The sequence below is a fragment of the Xenopus laevis genome, chromosome 4L, assembly GCF_017654675.1.
Source record: "Xenopus laevis strain J_2021 chromosome 4L, Xenopus_laevis_v10.1, whole genome shotgun sequence".
Lineage (NCBI taxonomy): Eukaryota > Metazoa > Chordata > Amphibia > Anura > Pipidae > Xenopus > Xenopus laevis.
Window position 1 is genome coordinate 138,362,899 of NC_054377.1, and position 27,562 is coordinate 138,390,460.

The 27,562-nt window shown below is 41.3% G+C and overlaps 1 protein-coding gene across 6 annotated transcripts; it reads right to left on the reverse strand.

The window, feature by feature from the left end:
- Positions 1-13: 13 nt before the first annotated feature.
- ccdc71.L (coiled-coil domain containing 71 L homeolog) lies at positions 14-27,265 on the reverse strand. 6 transcript variants are annotated; one of them, XM_018259110.2, is made up of 3 exons: positions 27,163-27,265; positions 26,161-26,208; positions 14-1,233 (listed from the first exon to the last, which is right to left on the reverse strand). In XM_018259110.2, exon 3 carries the CDS (start codon positions 1,173-1,175, stop codon positions 57-59), a length of 1,119 nt encoding a protein of 372 aa, XP_018114599.1. In that variant the 5' UTR covers positions 1,176-1,233; positions 26,161-26,208; positions 27,163-27,265; the 3' UTR covers positions 14-56. The 6 variants fall into 6 exon arrangements, with proteins under 6 accessions (XP_018114599.1, XP_018114598.1, XP_041446796.1 ...); XM_018259109.2 differs by lacking the exons at positions 26,161-26,208; positions 27,163-27,265 and adding an exon at positions 13,699-14,195; XM_041590862.1 differs by lacking the exons at positions 26,161-26,208; positions 27,163-27,265 and adding an exon at positions 13,479-13,641.
- Positions 27,266-27,562: the final 297 nt, after the last annotated feature.

Sequence of the window (27,562 nt, forward strand, 5' to 3'; positions counted from 1 at the left end):
TCTCCAAAAACAGTTTAAAAGGAAAAAAATATTTATTTTAATGAAATGGACAGAATTTAAGAGATTGTTAGTGACAAGGGGTGGATTCTGATAACAGGGGAGAGGTCCACTTGGAGAATGTTTTGGGCTCTTCTCCTTAGCTCGTCATCAGAAAATGATCTGTCCACTTTTATGACTTTAGATCTGAGTGAATCCAGTTTTTCCTTGCTAAATGTGGCTTGTTTATCCAAAGAAGCAGAGTCATTTATTTTACTGGAGTGATGGTCCTGAATGTCATTGGCTAACTTTCTCTTTTTGCAGGTAGCACTGTGTAAGTTCTGGCCACCTAAAGGTTGGGCTTTACCAAAAAGATCTTTCTGTACTTTAGAGTTGTGTTTTGTCTGAACCAAACAATTGAAGTTCTTGGAAGAACTAATTACATTTTGCCCATTCAGTATCCCAGAGGCTTTGCTAGCATTGTTCTCTTTTAATACTTTGCCATTGGGTCCTTTCAGGGGTTTTCCATTTAGAGGGCCAATATGGTTTTCCAGATCTGTTGCATTTTTTAGCAAACACTGATAGGCTTTGGCATCTACCATTTCTGATGTACATTTGGAGACCATTCCCTTAGAGGCAACAACTATAGAGTGTTGATTAAATTTTGACTCCAAAGATGATGCAGTTTCGTTTAACGGTACAAGGGTTTCAAGGACAACAGACAATCTCATTGCAGGGTAAACACCAGGATGCATATTGGTTGTGGATGACACATTTGAGTTATCAGTCTTCTCCTGGTTTAAAGATTGCAACAAAAGATTTGTAGAGCTTTCAGAAGAATCTTTCGTGACTTTAGAAGAGTGTACAGAGATATTCACTGGTGTACTTGATGTTTTGCTTGTGCTTTTTGATTGAGCTTTAGAGGCATTCTTTGGTGGACATTTGGAGACAGATGGAGGAGCATCTGCAGTTGTGGAATTATAACCATATACATCCTTGCTGCTCAGGATGGTTGGCTGAAAGCCTTCTTCTCGAAGGCCTTGGAGGAAGGTCACCAACTGTGTCTCAGTGTCTGTCAAGTCTTTTGACACTGGGTTGAAAACTCTCAAGGCTTCTTCAAAAGCCCTTTTTCCTGCAGATGAAATTCTTGACCAAGAGTGCACTGCCTTTTCCTCCATATGGGCCACCTCAAGGTTCATGGCATTAGGTTGCAGGAAACTTCTGAAGTTTCACAATGTAAAGGCCTTTCTTGAAAACCTCAAAAAGAAAGGTGAAAGTACAGTTAAAAATTGCAAGAAGAAAATGACTAACCATTCAAGAATAGTACAGGAGTATACAATGACTGTTGTTGCATCAGCTCATGGTGTACTAAACCAGGGCCTTTCGTTTGAATAAAGGTACTTGTTTTTTCAGTCTTTGTTCAGTAATGCAATGAACTCCAGGGTTCTAGAATCTTCACCTGACTGTGTACCCAGAACAGAAGCAAACACAGCTGACGTAGCTGTTCTAAACATACAAAGGCTCCATGTAACATCCACAACTGCACCAGTAAATCTCTTCTCTGCAAAGTTGCAACCATATCAAACTGCTATGGTGGATTGTCAAACTGCACTACCTCGATAAAAGACAACAATTGTCTCATGGATTTTTGGGTAATTTATTATCCATAGCATGATACAAAGAAAAACAATAATTAATGACATGAATACAGTTTGAATCACAAATTCCCAACAATGAAAAAAAAAAAAAAACACATTATCAGTTATACCAGACATAAGAAAATATACAATTGTACCCTGTAAAGAGGCATAGAACGACAATTTAAAAGATTAACCCTGTATAACATGCGAAAATTGTATAACACAAGGTACCTTAAAATATAAAATGAATACCATAAATGAAAACCTAATATACATGTAAGCTTTATCATACTGAAAGAAACTTTCTAAATACAAGTTTATAGTCACTATTCCTCTTTTAGCATCTATTTGTCTTCATTTTGTCTTCATGCAGCAGTTGGGTGAGAGATATTCATTGACGGTTCAATCCAATATATCTTATAGGGGGCTCCCTTTCCTAGCAGATGAATTAAAGCTCCCTCAAATAACTGATTCCAGTACAAACAAAATCGAACAAAATAACTGCCTTTTGCACAAATCCTACATGTAGAGAGACATCATGTCCAATACATCTTCTAAGCAAAAGGAGCCCCCTATAAGATATATTGGATTTAACGGTCAATGAATATCTGACACCCAACTGCTGAATGAAGACAGAATGAAGAGAAACAGATGCTGAGAGAGGGATAGTGAACATAAACTTGATTATTTCAGAAACGGTACAGAATATTTAATTGCTTATATTTAGAAAACGTCTAATTTCAGGATGTTGAAGCCAATATTACATTTTCATTTTAAAGATTCAGGTATTTGTTGCTTAACTCCCTGTATCACTCATGTGAAAAATAAACTGATAACACAACCTATAGCAGCTATAATTGAAATCAAATTCTTCTAAGATTTGATATTTTTTTACATCACTTTTAAGCGATTAAGCTCATTTTCTCTCCAGAACTGCTTGAATTCAGAAACATTGGTAGAAAACCTTATTTGAGGTCCATAAGCTGGCCATAGACATGTAGCTATAATCATACACGTCTGTTTCGTACGAGTTTTAGACTGTGTGCAGGATTCGAATAATAGTCCTGACAATTTTCATACCCTAGAGGTCGTTTGGTCAGACAGGTTAGAAAATTTCGGAAACGATAATATTAAAATATATTGATCTATACGTGTATTGCCTATCTGATGAGATGCATGGGTGACCGTGACTACTATTTCCAGGAGATTGCAGTTTATCAATTAATGGCCAGAACATCATCTGCTTTGTTACTTTTCCTACTTAATCTTACAGTTGAAATCTGAATGGTTAGTCTCCAATATACTTTACTTAAAGGAAAACTATACCCCCAAAATGAACACTTAAGCAACAGATAGTTCATATCATATTAAGTGGCATATTAAAGAATCTTACCAAACTGTAATATATATTTAAGTAAATATTGCCCTTTTACATCTCTTGCCTTGAGCCACCATTTTGTGATGGTCTGTGTGCTGCCTCAGAGATCACCTGACTAGAAATATTACAACTCTAACTGTAACAGGAAGAAGTGTTGAAGCAAAAGACACAACTCTGTCTGTTAATTGGCTCATGTGACCTAACATGTATAGTTTGTTGGTTTGTTTGTGAGTACAGTGAATCCTACGATCCCAGGGGGCGGCCCTTATTTTTTAAAATGGCAATTTTCTATTTATGATTACCCAATGGCACATACTACTAGAAAAGTATATTATTATGAAAATGGTTTATTTACATGAAGCAGGATTTTACATATGAGCTGTTTTATGCAATATCTCTTTATAGAGACCTTCATTGTTTGGGGGGTATAGTTTTCCTTTAAAAAAATGTGTACCATTTTTATAAGAAACCTGACTGTATGCAGTGAAATTCTCCCTTCATTTACTGCTGTGGATAGGAATTGTCAGACGGCCCCTAACTGCTATGCAGGGAAACAATCATACTTATGAACAGCTGGGGGAACCCCCCCCACCTTAATTCCCAGCCATGCAGAACTCAAGCAGCTTTGTTTGTTTCCCTGTAGAGCAGTCGGCGACTGTGTAGAGATTTGTATTGGATTTTATTTTTGCCTTTACATCCCTTTTACTGTTTCCAACTCCAGCTGCAGGGACCAAGATCATGGAGCCAGATTTAAACAGATAAACTGGGATTCTATTTGGAGGATTATTTTGCTGCAGCCACTGGTTCTGCAGCATTGGAGAAAGTTTGTATTAAACAATACAAAAACTATAAAATTCACATTAGATTACATGACAACACAGGACCCAGTGCAGTCTGCATATTCTGATTATTAATCAGTAGTGATGGGAGAATCTCTCCCGTTTCGCTTCGCCGCAAAATTCGCTAATTTCCTGCAAAATTTGCGAAACTGCGAAAAATCTTGAAATTGGAAAGTTCACTAAAAAAATCGTGAAAAATCATGAAAATTTGTGCCAGGCGAATTTATTCACGCATCACTATTAAACAGTCTTGCTGTATCGGCTTCTGGCAGATATTATTTTATTTGTTTTGATAAGTTATGACGAACCCTAAGCACAGTCCTGGTGTTGCAAAGATGTTTAACAAATTTACAAGATGGTGACCCCCTGTACAAACTTTGAAAGCATAAATCATTTGTTTGATTAGGCTTGTGGTGCAGTAAGATCATGTTTAGTATACAAAATACAGCATTTCTAGCCTTATTCTATTTTAGACTTTACTTCACCTTTAAAAGGATATGGTTTTCAAAATGCATTAGTTAATAGTGCTGCTCCACAAAATATTGCAGCACTCCCAGATAATAAAACCGCCTTTATTAGCACTTTACATTGGCACAGCAACGTTTCGGACCTCCTGGTCCTTTCTCAAGCTGACAAAGTCAGCTTGAGAAAGGACCAGGAGGTCCGAAACGTTGCTGTGCCAATGTAAAGTGCTAATAAAGGCGGTTTTATTATCTGGGAGTGCTGCAATATTTTGTGGATTTCGTATGAAAAGATGTGGAGGTGAAAACATCATTTGCGTGCACCCCAAGAGAAAAAGTAAGCTCCATGTGAGATAAGTGCTGGATGATTGTTTATATAATAGTGCTGCTCCAGCAGAATTCTGCAATCTGACATGGGGCTAGACATATTGTCAGTTTCCCAGCTGCCCCCAGTCATGTGACTTGTGCTCTAATAATTGTTACTTTCAGCACATGCGTAAAGAACAGGAAGATTCCTCCAACTGCGCATGCATCAATACGGCGTTCAAGAAATGGAGAATACCGAAGCGACGAAAATGGCGCCCGTGAGCTTCGCTGACTCTGCATGTGTGGTCATTATTTCAAGAGGGGACACAATTCAGGGGTAACACTGTGCAGGGGGGAGGCAAGGAAGGGGGCCAGCGGAGGGGGCCAGTGGGGACTTTTGTCTAAAGGGGGGTTAGTTTTAAGTCATAATTCGGTCAAAACTGGTAATTTGTTCAGATCTTGAAATAGCAAAGCATGCTACATTACGCCAGACATAACAGAACCTGTGTTGTCCAAAGGCTTGTCTGTCCACAAAATGGTCTAAGGAACCATACAGGTTTTTTTTGCAAATGTGAACAAGCACCGGTGACACTATTGAATAGCAGTGGTCTCTTTCTTACTGTGGAGCCAAGAACAGGCCTAGGCTAAAGAGGCCTGCAGTTCATTTACTGAAGTCATTTTTCCAGACTGGATACACCCAGAAGATTCGCCACTGTTCCAAGTTGTATCCCTTTAGAGAAAACTGCCCTCATTGTGGTTTGATCGAGCCCCAAGGTCTTAAAAAAAAGGCTGTGTAACCCTTTCTAGACTGCTAGAACACATTTTTTCTAGAACTTCCTTTGAAATTCTTGCTGTGACTATATATATATATATATATAAACTTAGAAACAATCAAGCAGAGCTGTGGCCTCTGAGTTGTAATTAATTTAGGGTATCTGAAGTCGGAGTTGCCAAAAATGTACCGACTCAGACTCCAAATAACTTTATATACAAGCACTGAAAATAATCAAATTAGTTTCGAGAAGCCAATGAAGTAGTATATGGCAGAAGTAATTCTGTTTCTAAGAACACTACTTTAGTTGATTTTGGGTTGTATTTAACAGCTAATCTACAGCTATATGCCAGGTTCAATTAATATATAAGTTGTTTGAGGTTTTCCAATTGTTTTTGTTTTATGTAATTAAATACATTTAACTTTGGTAACCAAAGGGTGCTGTTTATATTTTTGAGCTTTGGCAGTGATAAAATGCCTATGTTGTGTACTTAACATGAAAAATAAATTAGTATATTAAAGGAATAGCATCACCAAAATATGAAAGCATTTCAAAGTAATTAACATAGAATATACTGTTCGCATGTACTGGTAAAAGCTGAATATTTGCACAGTTTACATAATAAATAACAGATAAAACACCATTGTATTGGACAGGGCTTATCTGTTATGTGATATGTAACCTGAAACTTTTCTCTGAATTGAAGAGCAGCCCCATGGCTACATAACAGCTTGTTTATATAAACAATAGTAGTCTTTCTGAAGCAAATGCACATCTTTTATCAGTGTAATTATATTTTGGTTAAAGGGATACTGTCATGGGAAAACATGTTTTTTTTCAAAATGCATCAGTTAATAGTGCTGCTCCAGCAGACTTCTGCACTGGAATCCGTTTTTCAAAAGAGCAAACAGATTCTTTCATATTAAATTTTGAAATCTGACACGGGGCTAGCTATATTGTCAGTTTCCCAGCTGCCCCAGTCACTAAATCAGTCTCAGTGGGACTTGGCTTTTACTATTGAGTGTTGTTTTTAGATCTACCAGGGAGCTGCTATCTTGTGTTAGGGAGCTGCTATCCGGTTACCTTCCAATTGATGCAATGGGCTGTTAAGGGTGGGGGGGGGGGAGGGGGTGATATCACTCCAACTTGCAGTACAGCAGTAAAGAGTGACTAAAGTTTATCAGAGCACAAGTCACATGACTGGGGGCAGCGGGAAATGACAAAATGTATAGCCCCATGTCAGATTTCAAAATTGAATATAAAAAAATCTGTTTGCTTTTTTGAAAAATGGATTTCAGTGCAGAATTCTGCTGGAGCAGCACTATTAACTGGTGTGTTTTGAAAGAAACACGCTTTCCCATGACAGTATCCCTTTAAAGGAGAAGGAAAGGTTAAAACTAAGTAAGCCTTATCAGAAAGGTCCATCTAAATATACCAGTAAACCCCCAAAGTAATGTTGCTCTGAGTCCCCTGTCAAAAGAAACACAGCATTTCTTTCCTTCTATTGTGTACTCATGGGCTTCTGTATCAGACTTCCTGCCTTCAGCTTAAACCTCATTGCTCTGGGCAAGAGCATGCTCAGTTTGTTCCTCTCCCCCCACGCCTCCCTTCTCTACTGTAATCTGAGCCCAGAGCAGGGAGAGACTCAGGCAGGAAGTGATGTCACACCACATTAATACTGCAGCTCCTATCCTAAACAAACAGAGAGTTTCTAGAGCTTTTTACTCAGGTATGGTAAAACATTCTACAGAATAAATCTAGCATTCTAGCTTGCACTATTGCAGCTAATCTATTGGCAATAAAATGCCTCCGTAGCTTTCCTTCTCCTTTAAATATTTTCGGTTTTTGGTGCTACGGTTCCTTTAAAAACAGAGTCGGAGGTACCATTAAAGAGTCGGAGGGGAAGGATTTATGCACTGACTGCACAGCCATGTAATCAAGCTTGGCTGCATAATATAGGTGTTGGACAGCTTTGTTTCTTAAATGATGAAAAGTAGTTTCCCAACTTATATTTTCCAAGGATCACGTCAAAAAACATACATTCTGGGAAAATGCAAAACCCGAGGTCATACAACCTGGTTTCTACTGTAGTTAGAATTTTAAAACGGTGTTCTGGACCAGTAACATCAAAAAATGAAATTGTTTTAAAGTAATAAAAATATAATACAGTGTTGCCCTGTACTCAGTGTGGCAACTTCGGGCGACTATAGAAAACGCATCGCCGTGTGTGCATTAGCGCAGGCGACTTTTCATTGTAGCCTATGGGGAAAAACGCTGAGGCAGTCGGGGAGATAGTCGCTCAAACGACGAGGCGATTAGTCGCCTGGCGACAAAATCTCCCCGAATCTCCTGCTTCACAAACACTACTATTGTTTATACAAATAAGCTGCTGTGTATCCATGGGGCAGCCATTCAAAGGAGAAAAGGCTCAAGTTACACAGCAGATAAGCTCTGTAGAACATAATGGTGTTATCTGTTATCCACAAATTATCCTGTGCCATATAGACTTTTTTCAGTTTCCACCATTGCTACTAAGCAGCTTGTTTATATGAACTATAGACATGTTTCTGAAGCAAACACATCAGTTTAACCAATGCAGGGCAACACCATGTTATTTGTATTACTTCAAAACACTTTGGTGTTACTGTTCTTTTAATTTCCCTTACACAACACTTGTATTGAAATATTAGAAACCATTCAGAGGGACACAAACTCAAAAACAGCAAAGGAGCAATGAGAAGGGGACAAACAACTTTTAAATTACTGAATGGAGAAAAAATTGGAATAGCCAGCCAACGTTTTACAGAAAAGAGGTTTTTTTTCTTGTGTATGAAAAGCTTATCCGAAATGGGGCATAGTTTAATAGACAAATATTGGAGCGATAGCAAAGTGTGACTCTATAACAACGAAATCAATTTGAATAAATATAAGAGTCCGACTTAGGTTAAAGTCGAATCTTTCTTCTGGAAGGCCGTTAATGAAAATCTCCTGACAATGACTCAGCATAGACCACTATATCAACAGCGCCACCCTAAATCAGAAAGGCTACATGAAGTACTCCATCCATCTCCACCCACATAGTGCTGTAAAATCCTGCTACACCGTAGATCTTGCAAATGGAAGCCTCTGGCATTAAGTGGAGATATTAAAAATTCTATAAGAGTCCCCTGTGTGCTTTAGGCTATTTGTAATAACTATTTAACTGCCAATAAAGGAGTTAACAAATGGAGGCAAATGCATTAGGATTCACCAAAAATGGTCTACTTAAACAAGGTCTTGCTGTTCAGATGCCATATCTTATGTTCTCTTTAAAAGGGCTCGAGGGAACAGGTTGGGTAAGTGCACTCCGGCAGACTAGCCATTTAAAACGAAAGTAAGGTTCTTAGAAGAAAAGCATTAGGGGTTAATGCTATGGTAATTATTTGGGCTGTGTATCACACTAAAAGGATGGACTGTCCACCCATTATCTGGTTAGGGATAAGGTTGCCACCTCCTCTGGAAAAAAATACCGGTCTTCCTATATTCCTACTGTTTTTTCCTATTAATTACATTGGCATCAAGCATCATTTTTACCGGCCAGGCCAGTAAAAAAAAACAGTCAGTGGCAACCCAAGTTGGGGAGCATCCAGGTTTGTAAATGATGTTTGGTAAGGACCTCATTAGGGCGTTTATGCAGTCCCCTCCCAATAGGTCTATATTGTACCTTACAGTGATCTGATCGCTTGCTTGAGAGCAAAATTATATGATTTGGCCACATCGGTGGCCAAATCGGACGTTGCCAAACAGACATGGCAATCGTAAATGAACCCTGCACCAAGGGGTTGATATATTTTCAGAGCAGGTATCAAGACCAGGGTCTGTTCATACCGCCACCCCTTCCACAACTGGTTTGTCTCCCGTCCCCACCCCCACGTCTAGCTTTCTGACTTCCTACCTGCCAGTTAAGCTGGCCATAGACGCAAAGATCCGATCGTACGAATCCTCGATTCGTATGATTTTCGGACCGGGTGTGGAGAGTCCCGTCATTTTTCGTCCCATGGTCGTTTGGACGTGTATTGCTGACGATTTTCAGTGGGAGACTATTAGCTTTTGTCGGACATAAACTTTCGTACGATTGCTGTAGGGGCAGAACATTGGTTGATCTGTTCTTTTACTACTTTATTTAAACTGAAGGTTAGTGGCAGGTCGGGAGGTGGGGAAGTCTGATCGTTCGAGGATTCGAATGTTCGGATCTTTGCCGGATCTATGGCCAGCTTTACTCGCTACCTCACTTCTCACTGTCCTCCTTCCCCATTTCTTTGGTTGAGCTATCAGTTCATCAGACTCCAGTCACATTGGGAGCTGCGCCCTAGGCACATGCCTTATTCTACCTATCCCTAGTTCTGACTCTGGTGTAAGAACCAGTTGTGTCCAGCTGTGACTAATATGCATAGACACAAGACGTGAATTGGAAATGCCCACACCCCAGCATGTAGACGTGTTGAAGTGCTACCAACCATTTCATATTTTGAATTATTTAGTCTGCCTCCTGAGATACGATTGTCAAGATCAGTTGGTTAAAACTAAGCAACCAAAAGCCAGATTTATTACAAGGCCAATGGCTACTATCAGCAGGTTTATTCAGAGGCTAGACCTTCCTTCATTAGTATAGTTTTTCAATATGAATCATTCTGTTCATGCACCACACATTTCAGCCCACCATTTGTTTGGTAGCTAGGGTAAGTGGAACCGTAGCAACCAAATAATCATTATACTTTATTTATATTGTGCTCACATGTTACAGTTCATCCTTCACAACTCTGCCCCTGTGGAGCTTACATTCTAACGCCCTCCTTACTTTCACACAACAAGATGGAAATACCTTGATAGACCATCATGGCCAACGATACAGCAGGCAAACAAACAAATGTTGGTGCAAGGCACTCTGGTAGGCCACATATAGATCAGACAAAAAGTTGGTGGATAAAAATAGAAAACCTTTATTTATACAAACATCTCTCGTCTTAACGATACAGTAGGCCAAATCTGGCTGATGCGATCATTTGGACCACATGGGCAATCATTGAAGCATAAGAAGGTTTATGCCCATCCTAAAAGAGTCAACTGCATCAATGCTCAGATGCTGTCCTCACCTAATTGGATTTTCAAACTTGTCCGATACCTTGCCAATTTTTTGCCAAATATTGGAAAGTACTGACTACAGGCCAAAAAGCTGCCAATTCAGTATGGAGAGCCAAGTTGGGAGCTTTTATTGGTCCATGTATAGCAAGCTGAAGGAAAACTTTACCCCCGAAAAATAAATTTTTAAGCAACAGACAGTTTATATCAAATTAAGTGGCATATTAAAGAATCTTACCAAATTGGAATATATATTTAAGTAAATATTGCCCTTTTACATCTTACCTCAAACCACAGTTTCGTGATGGTCTGCGTGTTGCCTCTGAGATCACCTGACCAGAAATACTACAACACTAACTGTAACAGGAAGAAGTGTGGGAACCAAAAGACACAACTGTCTTTTAATTGGCTCATGTGACCTAACATGTATGGTTTGTTTGTGTACACTGGAAATCCTAAGATCCCAGAGGGTGGCCCTTATTTTTTAAAATGGCAATTTTCTATTTATGATTACCCAATGGCACATACTACTAAAAAGGTACATTATGATGAAAATGGTTCGTTTACATGAAGCACGGATTCACATATGAGCTGTTTTATGCAATATATTTTTATAGATACCTACATTGTTCGGGCAGTTAGTTTTCCTTTAAGGCCAGTTTCATAAAGAGCCATCTAACCTGCCAGTATGTTTCTAGATTGTGGAAACAAACAAGAGCTCTTGTTCTGCTCAAATTCCTAATGAGCGAGTTACAGCACAGAAAGTACTACACAAATGAAGACCAACTGCAAAGGCACCTAGTATTCCATAGCTTGTAGCATACTGAAACTTAAAAAAGAGAGCTATATTTTAAGAATGTAATCAACCAACTGATAATTTATGTCCTAAAAAAAGTAGCTGGTCGCCGAACCTTTTCACACTGGCTTATTATGTATATTAAAAGAGAATAAAACCTTTGCTAATAAAAAAAACCTACCCTACAGTACATAAACCCCCTTCCTGCTCCCCCCAGCCTAGATGGTACCTTTGGTAAATGCCCCTAACGCTTTACTTACCCCTCGGTGAAGATTCAGGGCATCGATGTTACCGGGAGCCATCTTCTAGCTCTTCGGTAATCTTTGTGTCTTCTTCCAGTGCTTCGTGATTTTCCGGGACTTTCGGCGCATGCGCAGTTGTGGCGAAACAGAAGATTACTCCAACTGCATATGCGTCAATATGCTGATTTATTCACGAAGCTTATCGAAGAGAAGAAGATGGCGCCCGTGAACTTAGATGCCCTGAATCTGCACCGAGGGGTAAGTAAAGAGTTAAGGGCATTTACCAAAGGTACCAACTAGGCTGGGGGAGGGGGGGTCTATGTAAAGTAGGGATTTTTTATTAGCAAGGGTTTGCGTCTCCTTTAATGAATATTGTCACTCTACATCATTGCATTTAGCCGCCATTTTGGAAATTCAACTGATCAGAAATGCAGTTTAGGTCTAACCAGGAGTGCAATAAGCAGTAAGTGCAGGATAAGGTATAAAGAGAGGGTACAGAGAAGGGCAACTAAGCCGGTAAAATGTATGGAAAATCTTTGCTATGAGGAAAGACTGGGCAAATTGGGGTTGTTCACGCTGGAGAAGAGGCGCTTTAGGGGCGATATGATAACTAGGGATGCACCGAATCCACTATTTTGGATTCGGCCGAACCCCCGAATCCTTTGTGAAAGATTCAGCCAAATACTGAACCGAATCCTAATTTACATATGGGGTGGGAAGGGGAAAAACATTTTTTACTTCCTTGTTTTGTGACAAAATTTACATGATTTCCCTCCATGCCCCTAATTTGCATGTTTGAATATGCAAATTAGATTCAGATTCGGTTCAGATGGGCAGAAGGATTTGGCTGAATCCGATTCCTGCTGAAAAAGGCCGAATCCTGGATTCGGTGCATCCCTAATGATAACTATGTATAAATATATAAGGGGATCATATAATAATCTCTCTAATGATTTATTTACCAGTAGGTCTTTCCAACTGACACAAGGTCACCCATTCCCATTAGAAGGAAAGTGGTTCCTCCTAAATATTGGGAAGGGGTTTGTTACAGTGAGAGCTGTGAAGTTGTGGAATTGTCTCCCTGAATCAGTGGTACAGGCTGATACATTAGATAGATTTAAGAAGGGGTTGGATGGTGTTTAGCAGGTGAGGGAATACAGGGTTATGGGAGCTCATAGTACAAGTTGATCCAGGGACTGGTCCCATTGCCATTTTTGAATTTGGAGGGAATTTTTGCCCCTGAGGCAAATTGGAAAGAGTTCACATGGGTTTTTTTGCCTTCCTCTGGATCAACTGGCAGTTAGGCAGGTTAAAAAAAAGTTGATGGACGTGTGTGTTTTTTTCAACCTAACTTACTATGTATTAAGCTGGCCATAGATGTTGAGATTTTTAAAAGATCAGCTCCTGATCGTGAAACCACGATTTTCTCCGAACGATCGTACGAATTGACCATCAACTAAAAAATTTCGAAGGATTGGTAGGACTTCCCTAAAATCGGTCGTTCGGCAAGAAGAATCGTTGCGTCTATGGGGAGCTTTAGAGAGATGTGGGGCCAACATGCTTAGGACCTCAATGAGTCTTCTCTCCAGCGCATCACAGGGACCAATGTAAGTCTGAAGCAGGTTGGCACCACATTCATCTCTTTGACAAAGAATAACTTCTATTTAACAGTTAATTTAGCACACAAATGACTACAGATGAGGAAGCCCAGAGTGAGTGATAGAGCTCAGGGCTGACTATTTGAGCACTGGCCACTAGCACATCATAGATGAGGACGGAACTGATTCGCGAGGACTGGTATTGGTATCTGATCAGGGCTGATAACTGTCAATTCCAAAAAAAACAAAAAACTTTCCTGTCAGGAATAAGCTCCTGAGCCTAAACACGAGAGGACACACGCACTGTACGAGCCCCCCTCCCCTCTGTGTATAAACAAATACCTGACTAACCAGCAGCAGCCAGACACACAGACACACAGACACACAGTCCCCAGTCGCATCGTGACGCACGTGCGAGCGCTCCAGTCCCTGCGGAGGGGCAGTGCAGCTTTGCTGTGAGGAGTTAAACCGCATTCTAACGCTCGAGCACATTCCCCCCCCCGCCCATCTGGGGCCCTGGGAGGTAGCGAATCCCCCGGGGAGGTGCGAGTAAATCGCGCCGATTTCCTACCTGCACGGGGGCCGCTGCCTCACACTGCGATTCCTGGCGGCTACTGACAGCGTCTCCTCACGTTTCCCCCCTGCGTGTTGCTCACGCCCCAGGTCACTCCTGGGCTCGCCCTCCGACGCTCCGAAAAAATAAAAAAAATTAAAAATAAAAAAATAAAATAAAAAAAATGGCCGCCCCACGGAGCACCGGAAGTGGCGCATCGCTTCCGTCCGAACATCTAGCGCCCCCAGTTGTCTATGGTGAGTAACATTGACCCCGTTAGTTATTGGTGCAGAGGCCGCGGTGTGTGGGAGCGCCCTCTAGTGTTTTGTCTGACGCTTACATTGTTCTCTCTGTTAATGGTGTTGGGCAGCAGCCGGCCATAATGGAATCCAACAACTTTGCCACTTGCTCCTCCCAAACACTTAGAAATAAGACACCCTCCTTCTGTGACCAGCCAGTGTCCTCCTGGGCTGTGTGAGGGTTATTTCTCCTGGAATCATGGATTTTGGTGACAGAATTTTATGATCTAGTTTTCCATCAGATAGATCCAGTTTTCTGAGCAGAGATGGGGTTGCCACCTTTTCTGGAAAAAAAAATACCAGCCTTCCTATAGATTTAGCTTTTTTCCCTATTAATAACATTGGGATCAACCATCATTTTTACCTGCCAGGCCAGTAAAATAGAAGCCAGGTGGCAACCCTAAGCAGAGAAAGGCTTACTGTCTCTTGGCCAAATGCTTTTATACAGGTCCTTGAGCTACAAGCGGTTCCAGGAGTGTTCGAGAAGAGTCTGCTTGTGGTAGATATTAAAGGTGACCATACACAAGCAGATATTCTGTGTTTGTGTGGTGGGAGACGAGACGACCAATACCGGCAAAAAAAACATAGATATTGGTCGTCTCGTTTACCGCCCAAGACCAAAAAATATTATCGGGCGCCTTTGAAGGTGCAGAGGTAGGCTTACATTGAGCTACAAGAGTTCCAGGAGTGTTCAAGAAGAGTTTTAAAGGTAGATATTAAAGGTGGCCATACACAAGCAGATATTCTGTGTTTGTGTGGTGGGAGACGAGGGCAACCCCATATCGGCAAATAAGTTTGATATTGGACGTCTCGTTTACCGCCCAAGATGGAAAAATATTATCGGGCGACTTTCAAGGTGCAGAGGAAGGCTTATGTCTCTTGGCAAAATGCTTTTATACAGGTCATCGAGCTACAAAGCAGTTCCAGGAGTGTTCGAGAAGAATCTGCTTGTGGTAGTTCTTAAAGGAGGCCATACACAAGCAGATATTCTGTGTTTGTGTGGTGAGAGACGAGGTGACCAATACCTGCAAAAAAAACATAGATATTGGTCGTCTCGTTTACCGCCCAAGACCGAAAAATATTATCGGACGCCTTTGAAGGTGCAGAGGAAGGCTTGCATTGAGCTACAAGAGTTCCAGGAGTGTTCGAGAAGAGTCTGCTTGTGGTAGTTCTTCAAGGAGGCCATACGCAAGCAGATATTCTGTGTTTGTGTGGTGGAAAATGAGGCGACCAATACCAGCAAAAAAAAACCCGTATATATTGGTTGTCTCATTTACCGCCCAAGACCGAAAAATATTATTGGATGCCTTTGAAGGTGCAGAGGAAGGTTTACATCGAGCTACAAACGTTCCAGGACTGTTCAAGAAGAGTCGGCTTGTGGTAGATATTAACGGTGGCCATACAAAAGCAGATATTCTGTGTTTGTGTGGTGGGAGACGAGGCGACCGATATTGGCAAAAAGCTTCGATATTGGTCGTCTCGTTTACTGCCCAAGATGGAAAAATATTATCGAGCACCTTTGAAGGTGCCCGAACATTGGCAGATATTTAATGCTGAATTGTCAGATAGAGATGAAGTTCTATTGTTTGCATCCGCATATCTGATGATTCAGCTCTTTTTTTCCATAGTGGAAACGAGGGATCTTTTTGCAGGGAAGATCATAATCGCAACATGTATGGCTACGCTAGGGCAGTGGGTGGCTGACGGGGAGATTTGTCGTCTGCGATTATTTATGCACGAAAATTAGTCTCTATTGGCTGAAATTGCCGGCAGAAAAACCAAAATATCCCAAAGTCTTACGATTTCAATTATTTCCAATGGAGACGCATTTTCTCGGCCCTAGGCACACATAAACAGTGTCGGACTGGGATGCCAGGGGCCCACCAGAAAACCATAGACCGTGGGCCCATTTTCTAAACTATTATTCCTCCTCTCCTCTCTCGACCTCTTTATTCTTCTAGACTTTTATCTCTACTTACTATACTCTATTCTTCCATTATTAAGCCTCTTTTTCCCCATAAAGAAATATGGAATGACCATGAAATAGGACAAATGGTTAGAAGAAAGAAGCCCACTGACACCTGGGCCGACCGGGAGTTTTCCTGGTATCCCAGTGGGCCAGTCTGACACTGCGCATAAATAATTGAGGGAGACATATGTCCCTGTTGGCCACTGCCCTTAAAGGAGAAGGAAAGTCTCCTATCAGCAGAAAACTGCACCGGCCCGGGGTTATACCAGTGAGCACCACGGAGCGATCCTCTTTCAGATTCTTCAAATTTCCCAGGGCAGAAGCATGCGCAGTTAACCGAAATAGCCGACTTTTTAGTTAAACTGTTTGTAGAAATAGAGCAGGCACTGCTAGGAACCAATCTTCCAAGCCGACTTTTTCAATTACAAAGTAATTATTTAATGGAGAACACTAGGACACAGCCTAACGCGTTTCGTATTAACAGGATGCTTAAACACAGCCTTTGATTAAGTATCACGAAACGCGTTAGGCTTGGAAGATTGGTTCCTAGAAGTGCCTGCTCTATTTCTACAAAACGGTTTTCTGCTCCCTCAGCTGAAGGTTCAGGGTGGTGCACCTGGACCCCTTCCTTAGACTGGTGAGTGCTTTTCACTTTGAGGCCTGTTTTACTGCACATGCGCAGCCACGCGAAGAAAGAGAATGACGTAGTGCTCACTCGTATAACCCTGGGCCGGTGCAGTTTTCTGCTGATAGGCGCACCGGCCAGGGGTTTCAGGTAAGTCAATTCAATCACTTGGGGGTGACTAACATTTGGCCGTTATCTGGAATATGAGACTCTGGCCAGGTAAGAAATACCTAGAATTATTGGTTTTAGGGGAGCGCTTCATCCACCCTTCTGTTCCAGGTCATTGAAGTGAACTAACTATTAAAAGAAAAAACTTTCACTGGCACACAGGATTTTTAGCTGCAGGGCAAGCCCTTGCAATTTTTTAATGCAGTGCAGGTGCAACGTTTCGGGGCCACGCCCCTTTGCTTGACAAAAAAATTGCAAGGGCTTGCCCTGCAGCTAAAAATCCTGTGTGCCAGTGAAAGTTTTTTCTATGGAATTTTGAGGTGGCCGAAGCCTCTATTGTTGTGCACCAGGTGATTAATACTTGAAGGGTGGTGTTGGTGTGCGGTTAACCGAAATTCCTTGACTAACTATTAAAAGGACTGCAGATATGGGGCCTTTTTTCCTAATTAATGGGGACCCGTGCATTCCTAAATTATGTGTGTTTCCATAATGTTCTCCTATGGAGGACCTCCCTTCTGGAGACTTTAAGGAAGTCTCATATTGCACAATGTGAACAGGTAAGGGGAAAGCCAAATTTCACTAATCCATTCATCCAGCTAATGTGCTCAATGAGCAGATCTTTAAGGAAATGGGAAGGAGGTGTAGATGTGCCACTTCCTGGATAGCTTTTGTCCTCTCTATTTGCCAGGTGGAATCCATTAGTAGACTTGAAAGGTCATTTATGAATGCAGTGAGATGTGACAAGTGCAATTATTGATGCAAATTGCCATTGTTTCACCCAGTGTAATTACAGAGATGTTTTCCACAGTTGCGTTTAAAGTTGCCATACACTGGCAGATTAAAGATGCCGATATTGGTCCTTTAGACCGATTCGGCAGCTTATCTGCCCATGTGTGGGGGCTCCCGACGGGTCCACTCGATCGAGATCAGGCCAAAAATCATCCAGATATCAATCAGTGAAGTTTGATTTTTTTTTTGTACGATCCAGGACCGCATTGGAAAGAATTGCATTCGTAGAATTGTAATCCGATTGTTCGGCCCCAGGGCAGAACGTTCGGATTCATCCGATATCGCCCAGCCGTTTGTGGGTATATCGGGTTAAGATCCACTCGTTTGGCGACCTTGCAAAACGAGCAGATCTTATAGTGTATGCCCATCTTTATACGTCAAAACTTGTGTCTGATTCTTTCGCCGCAAGCAGGCCCAGGTTTCTAATTCAGGCAACCTTAGGCCAGAGGTTCCTGCGACTGCTCCTCGCACACAGGTTTCTGCTGGAGCACAGGGGATTAGGCACGCAGGAGATTTAAAGAGCACAGATTGTCCCCAGTGCTTCCCAAGTGCGGGAAGGGCTACATGCTGCCCTGGGCCTTTGTGGCCTTCCTACAAATCTGGGCCTGGCTGCAAGCCTGCAGCAGGAACCATGCCAAAACCACAATGTTTAGGGTGGCAGAAGCTTCATAGTGCCTTATTAACACCGCTCTCTAAAAGCATCATTTAAAAACACAGCTCAGTCTCAGCATGCAAATGAAAGCCTGGACTTAAAGAGGTTGTATATCTTTAACATTTAGGGTCAATTTTGCTGTGTCAAAAGAAATTTGCCACAAAATTTTGTAAAAATCTGTGTAAAATAAACAGGAATCTATCAAGGTGTGTGGAATTTTACGCCATGCGAACACCAGATTTACCACTACACACCATGCACTGATTTTAATGAGAGACTGGAACCTGAATAGGAGAGGCCTAAATAGAAAGATGAGTAATAAAGTAGCAATAACAATACATTTGTAGCCTTACAGAGCATTTGTTTTTTTATATAAGTGACCCCCATGTGAAAGCTGGAAAGTGTCAGAAGAAGAAGACAAATAATTCAAAAAGTATAAAAAAATAAATGCAAATGAAAAAGTTGTTTAGAACTGGCCATTCTATAACATAGTAAAAGTTAACTTAAAATCTGGCCAATGGCAGGTGTGCAGTAGAGGATTCCTTTATAGGTGCAAAAGCAATATTCTACGCCGTAGCAAGGTGCAGTTGCTTTCCTTATGACATTGTATAAGCACTAAATTGTGCCAGTAATGCAGGGTTCAGTGCATTGAACCCAGCATTACTTACATTATAAAAAGTGGACAAGTGGATCCATATAAAGAATCGGTGCTGCGAATTCGACCCTACCTTTAACCTGCGCAACGCTCAAACCTCCCTTTGCACTAAATTGTGCGAGCTTGTCACTGGACCTTTGTAAATTAAGTCCACAATGTATTTAGGTATAATAAAGGGAAAATCTCTAGTCTAAGTAATTCTAGAGCAGCTGGACTTACTGAGTAATCATTGAAGACCTTTCACTACTCATCCGATCGGCTTCTCCAGTTCAATTGACTGGTATGGGAAGTCCCTGGCATATAAACTCTAATCCAATCTCAATGGCGCATTGTAACATCAGAGAGGTGACAGCTGTCTTCTTTATGCAAAATTTGAATGAAGAAGATCGCTGGTTTGAACGAGGCGTGAAAGAGGCGATTCATGTCAAGGTGGAGAAACCATCCCTGAACAGAGGCGGGGGCCTTCTACACCACCTGTCTGCTACATACAATGCTGTTCTAACATCTGTACCCTGGCAGTTTTCAGAACACTTGTTTCTAGGAATTGCATGATACCTTGGTAATCCTATCACAGTAACAACACAGCATTCATATCTCTGTGAGTTTCAACTGTCGCCTCGCTGTAAAGTTACAATGGGCCATTGTGATCAGATTAGTGGATGAGTTTATATGCATGGGACTTCCCATACCACTTAATTGAAGAAGCTGCTGGGATGATTAGTGAAACATCTTCAATGATTACTCAGCAAGTCCAGTTGCTCTAGAATTACTTACACTAGATCTACCAGGAACTGGATGAATGAAAATCTGCATAGAGACATTTCTAAAGGGAAAACATGCTAAGGGCAGAGACACGCTCAGATTCGGGGAAATTAGTCGCCCAGCAATAAATCTCTTCTTCGGGGTGACTAATCCCCCGAACTGCCTCCAGCAGGATAGAACGTAAATCGCCGGCGGGATGGCAATCAGTGCGCTTTGTTTTCCGAAGTCTCCAGAAGTTGCCTCATGAGGAAAATCGGGCAACTTTGGAAAACAAAGGGCTCCGAGTGCCATCCCGCCGGCGATTTACATTGTAGCCGGCGGGAGGCAGTTCGGGGAGATTAGTCGTCCTGAAGAAGAGGTGATTTATCGCTGGGCGACTAAATCTCCCTGAATCTGAGCATGTGTCTCTACCCTTAAGTAAACTAACATCACCCTTGTTTGGCAAAATGCAATCGTACATGCTTGGCTTTACCAAAGTAGAAACTTTTAGACTTGTTTTTCTATGTATTATTAATTATTTTAAGAATAAATAGCCCCTTAAAATGGGTTAAAATCAAATATTATGCCAATTAAGCATATTCATTAACTTTAAAACATTTATCCGGTACAACAGGTGCTGTTCAACAGATTATAACTTTTTACATAGCATCTCTGTCATATACTTTTGGCAGCAGCTGTAACTAAAAGATTTGAATTCTAAAAGGTTACAGCAGGTCACTTTCCCCGATTCCAACTTTCTCCAACTTGGGCTTGGCACGTGTGCCAGCCAATTCAGTTTTGGCAAGCACGTGCACAAACATTTAAAATAAATTTTCTTCTAGAAGAGCTAGAGATGGTGATGTAAGCGCAGGTCAGTGGGCGCATGCACAGAATATAGGGAGCACACATAGCTAGAAACAAGATTGTGGCCTTATTCTCAGACTATTAAAAAATATATGGGGTGAAAAAAATGAAAGAGATAATTTACTGCGGGTAAGGCAAGGTGCAAAGTGCAAAAAACATGCACAATCAGGACTGGATTACCATTCAAAATTGTGGAGCGAATGTAGGTCATTCAAACACTCAATTTTATCAAGAAGCTAGAGACACAGGCCACAATGAGGACCAGTATTTGCATCTGCTCTATGGCAAACAGTAACAACAAGGCTGGTCTGCAACCACTGATGCAGCACTAGGGTTACCACCTGGCCGGTATTTTACCAGCCAAACTGGTCAAATACCAGCCGTGGCTGGTATGAGAAACTTGCCGGCAATGTACTTGCTGGTAAATTTGTAAAAGCTGGTCTTTCCTAGGGTTGCCACTGGTTTCCGGAATGGCTGCCCGGGTGAAAAGTTCCTGTCTGGATTTCCAAATTAAGAAATCCAGACAGGACATTGAAGTGAATAAGAGGTGATCGACTGACCCGTCACTCGCCCCGCCCACTGACGTGACCGGTGTGGTGTTCAAGTAAATGGCCTGTAGATGTCACTGTGCTCATACTTATACTGTGCATAATTCCTGGTAGCTTAAAAGTGAAAGCTTACTGTTGTGTAATGCCTCCATGACTCTACTAATAAAGCACTGTTATACTCTACTCATCCTCGGCTACCAAAACATAACAACCGGCTCACCCACTGCCTGTTTTCGGGGGAAAAGAAAGTGGCAACCCTAGTTCTTCTGCCTCACCCTCTTTACTCAGCACCAGGCTAACCCCATTTTCTTCTCCTAGCTCCCAGGTACTTACCAAATCCTCTCCCGATTAAATCCTTGAGGCCATTGTACCACCCCTTCATAAGCATAATTAGTGATAGACGAATACATTTGTCATGGATGGATTTGCGGGAAGTTTTGCGTTTTGCCGCCTGCGAATGTTTCTACAAAACTGAGTTGAAAATGAGCCAAAAAATTCCATGACAAAAGATTTTTTATTGCGCATCAACATTGCCGCAAAATTGTCTCGTGTCAAAATTATTCTGACTCCCATTGACTTTAATGCATTTGGACAAAATAGTCGCGCGCATAGAAATTGTCGTTCGCATTAAAAATTGTTGCATGTCTATAGTCAGCCAGAAAAGGTAGCAACCCTAATGAACACTAAGGGGTGTGCCCTTGCACCCCTTAGAGGCACAGCATTTGCATGTCCGGGGTCTTCTTAAATTAGCATAGCATTTCAGAAGCATCACCAAAGGGCTATCATAGGTAAATTATGGGTTGGGGGACTTTCCTTGACTTTTAAAGTTATTTGCAAAGGTAACTGCAATTGAAAAAAAGTTTCTATCTGCCCTTTGCTGTTCCCATCCTTGCTTGCCTGACTGCAGGAACAATATAGCATACATCAATTCTGGAGGAGAGCTGACTACCCAAACTGTGTTTCACCATAGCCAGTGGAGGGAAAAGAAAGAGACAGAGAGAAACAGCTTTCAATAAAAATCACATCTAGCAATACATTTGAAATCCCTATGTATTATTATTGCTAGTTGATGATTATTATTATTATTATTATTAACAATTTGGTGGTACTTACAATTTATGTAAGAGTGTATTTTATTCATTATGGCTAATTAAAATAAATCATATAAGTATGGATATTTTACACTAAGGTTTGCTCAATACAGGTTTTTGTATTTATGCCAGTGCTAATAGCTAATGGTCACTGTTGCACTGGGGGTGATAAAAGCATTTCATCCTTGCAAAAGCATTGCAAGAGGTCTTCAATGGGATTCTGTAGTATAACTGTGGAATATCACAGATTAGGATGTACTTGTAGTTGACAATGCGCAGGGGCGTAACTATAGAGGAAGCAGACCCTGCGGCTGCAGAGGGGCTCAGGAGGTATTGGGGCCCCATGAGACCCTAATTTATATACCATTTCAATAAATATTAGTAATACTAGTCAACCTCTAAACATTTTGGGGGCCTGAAAAATAATTTGTCGTGGGGCCCAGTAATATCTAGTTACGCCTTCCTATGGGACATCTGATGCCACACACCAAGTTTTGTCGTAAAGTTTTGGTCTCCAGCGCTGAAACAGACATTATTGAATTAGAGAGGGTACAGAGAAGCTGGTATAATGTATGTAAAATTTTAGCTATGAGGAAAGACTGGATAAATTGGGGATGTTCACAATGTAGAAGAGGCGTTTAAGGGGTGATATAACTATGTATAAATATATAAGGGGATCATATAATAATCTCTCTAATGTTTCATTTACCAGTAGGTCTTTCCAGCTGACACAAGGTCACCCATTCTGATTAGAAGAAAGGAGGTTCCGCCTAAATATTCGGAATTGGTTTGTTACAGTGAGAGCTGTGAAGATGTGGAATTGTCTCCCTGAATCAGTGGTACAGGCTGATACATTAGATAGCTTTAAGAAGGTGTTGGATGGTGTTTAGCAAGTGAGGGAATACAGGGTTATGGGAGATAGCTCATAGTACAAGTTGATCCAGGGACTAGTCCGATTGCCATTTAAGAGTCAGGACGGAATTTGTTTCTCCATCTAAGGCAAATTGAAGAGGCTTCAAATGGGGATTTTTGCCTTCCTCTGGATCATCTGGCAGTTAGGCAGGTTAAAATAGAGTTAAAAGGTTGAACTTGATGGTCATGTGTATTTTTTCAGCCTAACTTAAGGTGGCCATACACAGGCAGATTCGGCAGCTTATCTGCCCGTGTGTGGGGGCTCCCAATCGATAGGCCCAAAATCAGCCAGATATCAATGATTTTTGTTGTGATCCAGGACTGCATTAGCTAGTTGATGCAGTCCTGCAACCTGTTGGTGCCCAAACGAGCAGATCTAATAGTGTATGGCCTTTATTACGTTACTATGACAGGACATTGGCGGATAAGCTTTTCCACTTGGACAGACAGACTGAGATCTATTGAAACAAACCCCTCTGGGTCCCTTCGAAGCAGATGCTTTGTGTTTGGATCAGTATATGAACACAGATGCAGCACATTAACACAGATGCTGAAGTTTCCCCATGGACAGGAAACAATCAGATAAGACAGACACTTATACAAGACTTCAGTGCACTTGCTCCAGACTCCCCTCTTTTATTTTTATACATTCTCTACCCTAAAGCCAATTATCAATGTTATCATCCATATAGGCTAAAGGTTACTTTCCTGAGATCTCGCAGCCAATTAGAATACATTTCATTACTCGGAGGAACAGAAAATTCTGCACAGCGGAGATGCCGAGCAATAAAGCAAATGATTTAGTCTATTAGAACTTGGCTTTTAAACACTGCGCGTTCCTATATGCACGCCTGGAAATCAGATTACACCCTGCTGTTATTGCTGTCATAGGGAAAATCATCACAGCTGTAGTAAGGCTGGATTTTTAAATAATCTCATATATTTTCTCAAAGGCTACAGGTGATTTCACTCACATATCTAAATAAACGGCCTTCAGAGATATTTCCCTGTTCCATAAATACTCTTTATTCCAGCTAGAGCTGTAAGTCGGGGATGAACGCATGCTATTTATATACACGGGTGATAATACCTGTTGTGAAATGGGATTATTTGCATATGTGCTCTTCTCGCTGCTTTCTGATCACTAAATCAGTCATTGGTCATTTGAATATTTAAATGTCTTCTCTGCCTACACAGTGAGAGTAACCTTGACTGCCTGCCAGTATCTCACCCTATGCTTAATATTCCTCTTCATGGTAATTGTACTATGCAAACAAATGGAATTCTTTTTTTTTTGTCTCTAGTTTATGAACATTTTGTACATGGACATTCAATTCCATTTGTCACGTCACTGCTATTTTCTGTTCCACCCAACTCAAATGAAGTATAGTTTTTCCTATCTTGGCAAAGATAAAACAGGCAACATGGCAGTTGCCCAACAGATTAACCTGCAAGACAACTTAGATATTGTCTCACCCATTCACATGCTGAAAAGGGGTATTATTCCGTATTGGTCTGAAACCAGCCTCCTTCAAGGTGCTGTACATTCAGGCTGTATGGTTAATTCTGCCAAACTGCCCAATTCTTTCATCATGTATGGTGGCCAACTTAGAGCTTATAATGAAAGTTATGGAGATCCTAAATATGCAGATTTACATTGTAACATAGTAACTGAGGTTGAAATAGGACACGTCCATCAATGTCATCCTTTTATATCCATATAAAACCTGCATAACTGATGCAGAGGAAAGCAAAAATAAAACATCTGAAGCCCCTCCAATTTGCCTTATAGGGGGAAATAAAATCTTCCTGACTCCAGATCAACGTTTACTAACCAATAACCCTTTCACTAACCAATAACCCTTTATTTTCTCAGTTGCTTAAAAGCCAATTCCAACCCCTTCTTGAAGCTATCTACTACATCTGCCAGTACAACTGATTCAGGGAGAGAATTCCACAACTTCACAGTACTCACCGTAAAGAACCTTTTCTGAATATAAGATGGAACTCCTTTCTTCTAATTGGAATTTACTAAGATCTGAGCAAATAACAAAGGGTTATTCTATCATTTTTTGGATCTGGGTCAATACAATTTCAATAGCAGGAGGCTCGTGAATGCTTAGTGTTTTAAGAAGGCTTCTACTGTACTTTGTTGTACTTAAGGTGGCCATACATGGGCCAATAAAAGCTTCCAATAGACGAAGACGGCAGGTTATTGGCCCGTGTAGAGGGCCCTCTGACAGGCTTCCCCAAAAATCGGCCACATATAGGGGCGAGATCTGCTCATTTGGCGACCCAGCAGATCTTTGCATGTATAGCCAGCTTTAATCATCCTTCTACTTACATTGTAAATGGAAGATGGGCCATTCTAAAGCCCTCCATAGACATATCTATATTGTCATTAAACACACGTTTTTGTGTGATTTTTAGTATGTGTCCAAGGAACAATTGACACACACTTCCTTTGTAGAATGGACATTGATCATTATTTGGATTGGGCCGTTTTGGCAGAAATAAACAATATCTGTTAATGTATAGTCACAAGAATAGAATGATCATGGTAAAGGATGGCATTCCAAATTGGTCTACGACCAGTCGCATGCAATTTTATTTCCAAGATGACCCTTTTCATGTTAACGATTCATTGTTCTGTATACCAAGTTATGGGCTTTATGCCAGTTTGCCTTAAACATACTTGTTTTTTAACATTTTTATGAGAGCAAATCTTTATTTGTTTCTGTTTATTACATTTGTCTGTAAAATACTGCAAGCCGTGTGGGTTAGGTTTCCTGGGATCATAAGTCAATAACAAGCACCATATCTTCTTGGGATGCCCACCACCTGCTCTCCACTAGTGGTAACAAAGCCAAGTAGTAACATAAAAATTGTATTCCCAATGTCAGTATCAGCTGGCACCCCTACTTGTGTTAAAGCATTTCCAGCTATACTCCAACATTTCAAATAAACGAGACAGGCAAAGTGCTATGTCAAAGCTGTGATGTCAGCATTGGCATCCCATGGACTACTTGACTACCTATTGATGCTAAGATGCTCAGTAGGCCATGGTGCTTTGCAAAGACAGATTTCTTAACTAACTGCCCAGGGGACAAAAAAGCAAGCTTGGTGTGAATATCGATATTAGAGATAGAATATTGTAAGTTGCCTACCCTCTTGCAGTCTTGTTCATCATGCTTGATGGGTATCCATGACCTGGACTTTATAAAACAAAACAAAAAGATGGTGTGTGAGAGCAATATGGTGTCCATATAATTTCATTGTCTTGTCTGAGTTTAACAGACTCCTAAATGATTTATATGGCAAGATATACTTGTTTCGGTAGCTTGGCAAAGGAAAAATTGTGGGTTAGGATAGACTTGGCCAGTCATTTTGCTCTAAGATCAATTATTAGATTAATTATTGGATCACTGGGGGGGGGCTGTTCAGAGCTGCTGGACATAGACTTTGTTCACAAAACAGAGCAGTATGCAACTATACATCTTGCCAACATAAGAGCTGACTGAGGTCAGATCAGATATTTATTGGGGTGGGAAGAATACAAGCCAATCGGCTGCTGACTAGGTCAAGAATGTCAGCTACTAGTAAACCTGTAAGGGCACATTAGAAGTGACTAGAGATGGCCTGACCACCAGTAGATGGTTTGAACAGACAGATGTTGGGAATTATAGCTGGCCAAATGCAATATCATTTGCAACCTTAATTCGGCTGCCAAACAGAGCCAAAAGACCCGTAGATGCAGTTCTGCTTCAGCCCATCATGCACAACAGCTAAGATATTTAATTGTGTTGTTTCAGCATCTGCCAGATGAAAAAAAAACCCATCACCTCTAGAAATTAGCCGCCTGCCTGGGCCAATGAGCCTGCCTCATTATCCTGCCACCTGTAAGCCATTGCTCTGTAGAACACGCTCAGCTCTTTTCTCTTGTGTCTTTTACTCCAAGCCATTCTTCTCCCCCTATCTGCCCCTGTCATGGCAAAGCTATTAAATGGAGTAGTTGATCAATCAATACAGAAGAAGAAGGAAAAAAAGAAAATCCACCCCCAGCTTTTAAAGCTCATCCCCTTATTCTGTTGCATTCTTTATGTGTGACAAATGATCCCATCCTTCACCCCCATTTATACCCCTGGGATATCTCAAAGGCACAATCATACCTCTTCTTCTTTCCGGCAGAGCGAAGGGCACAATTGCTGAATGTTAATGTGCTGTCAGTTAGGGAATGTATCAAAGGAACAGCCACGGGGTTTCCGGTAGAGCAAGGATAGCACTGAATTCCCTTCCCCCACCTCATACTGCAGTTTCCCTCCCCCTCCCCCATGCACTAAGCTGTATTCACACAGCCTGGAGCTGCCTTTAACTATGTGCACTTGATTGGTGGCTGGTTCCTGGCTTCTCAACAGCCCCCTGAGCTCTCAGGGAGACATCACTCACCATATTTGGAACCACATTGCACAGAGGAGGATCTGTGGGTTTGACACAGATGTAAATTGCTTTTGCCAAAGCAACATTTGTTGCCTAAGAAGATTAGATGCTCATTAGAATGACCTCCATGGT

Bases quoted from the DNA above. Each gene is read 5' to 3' on its own strand.
- ccdc71.L (XM_018259110.2), bottom strand. From the start codon at position 1,175: ATGAACCTTGAGGTGGCCCATATGGAGGAAAAGGCAGTGCACTCTTGG.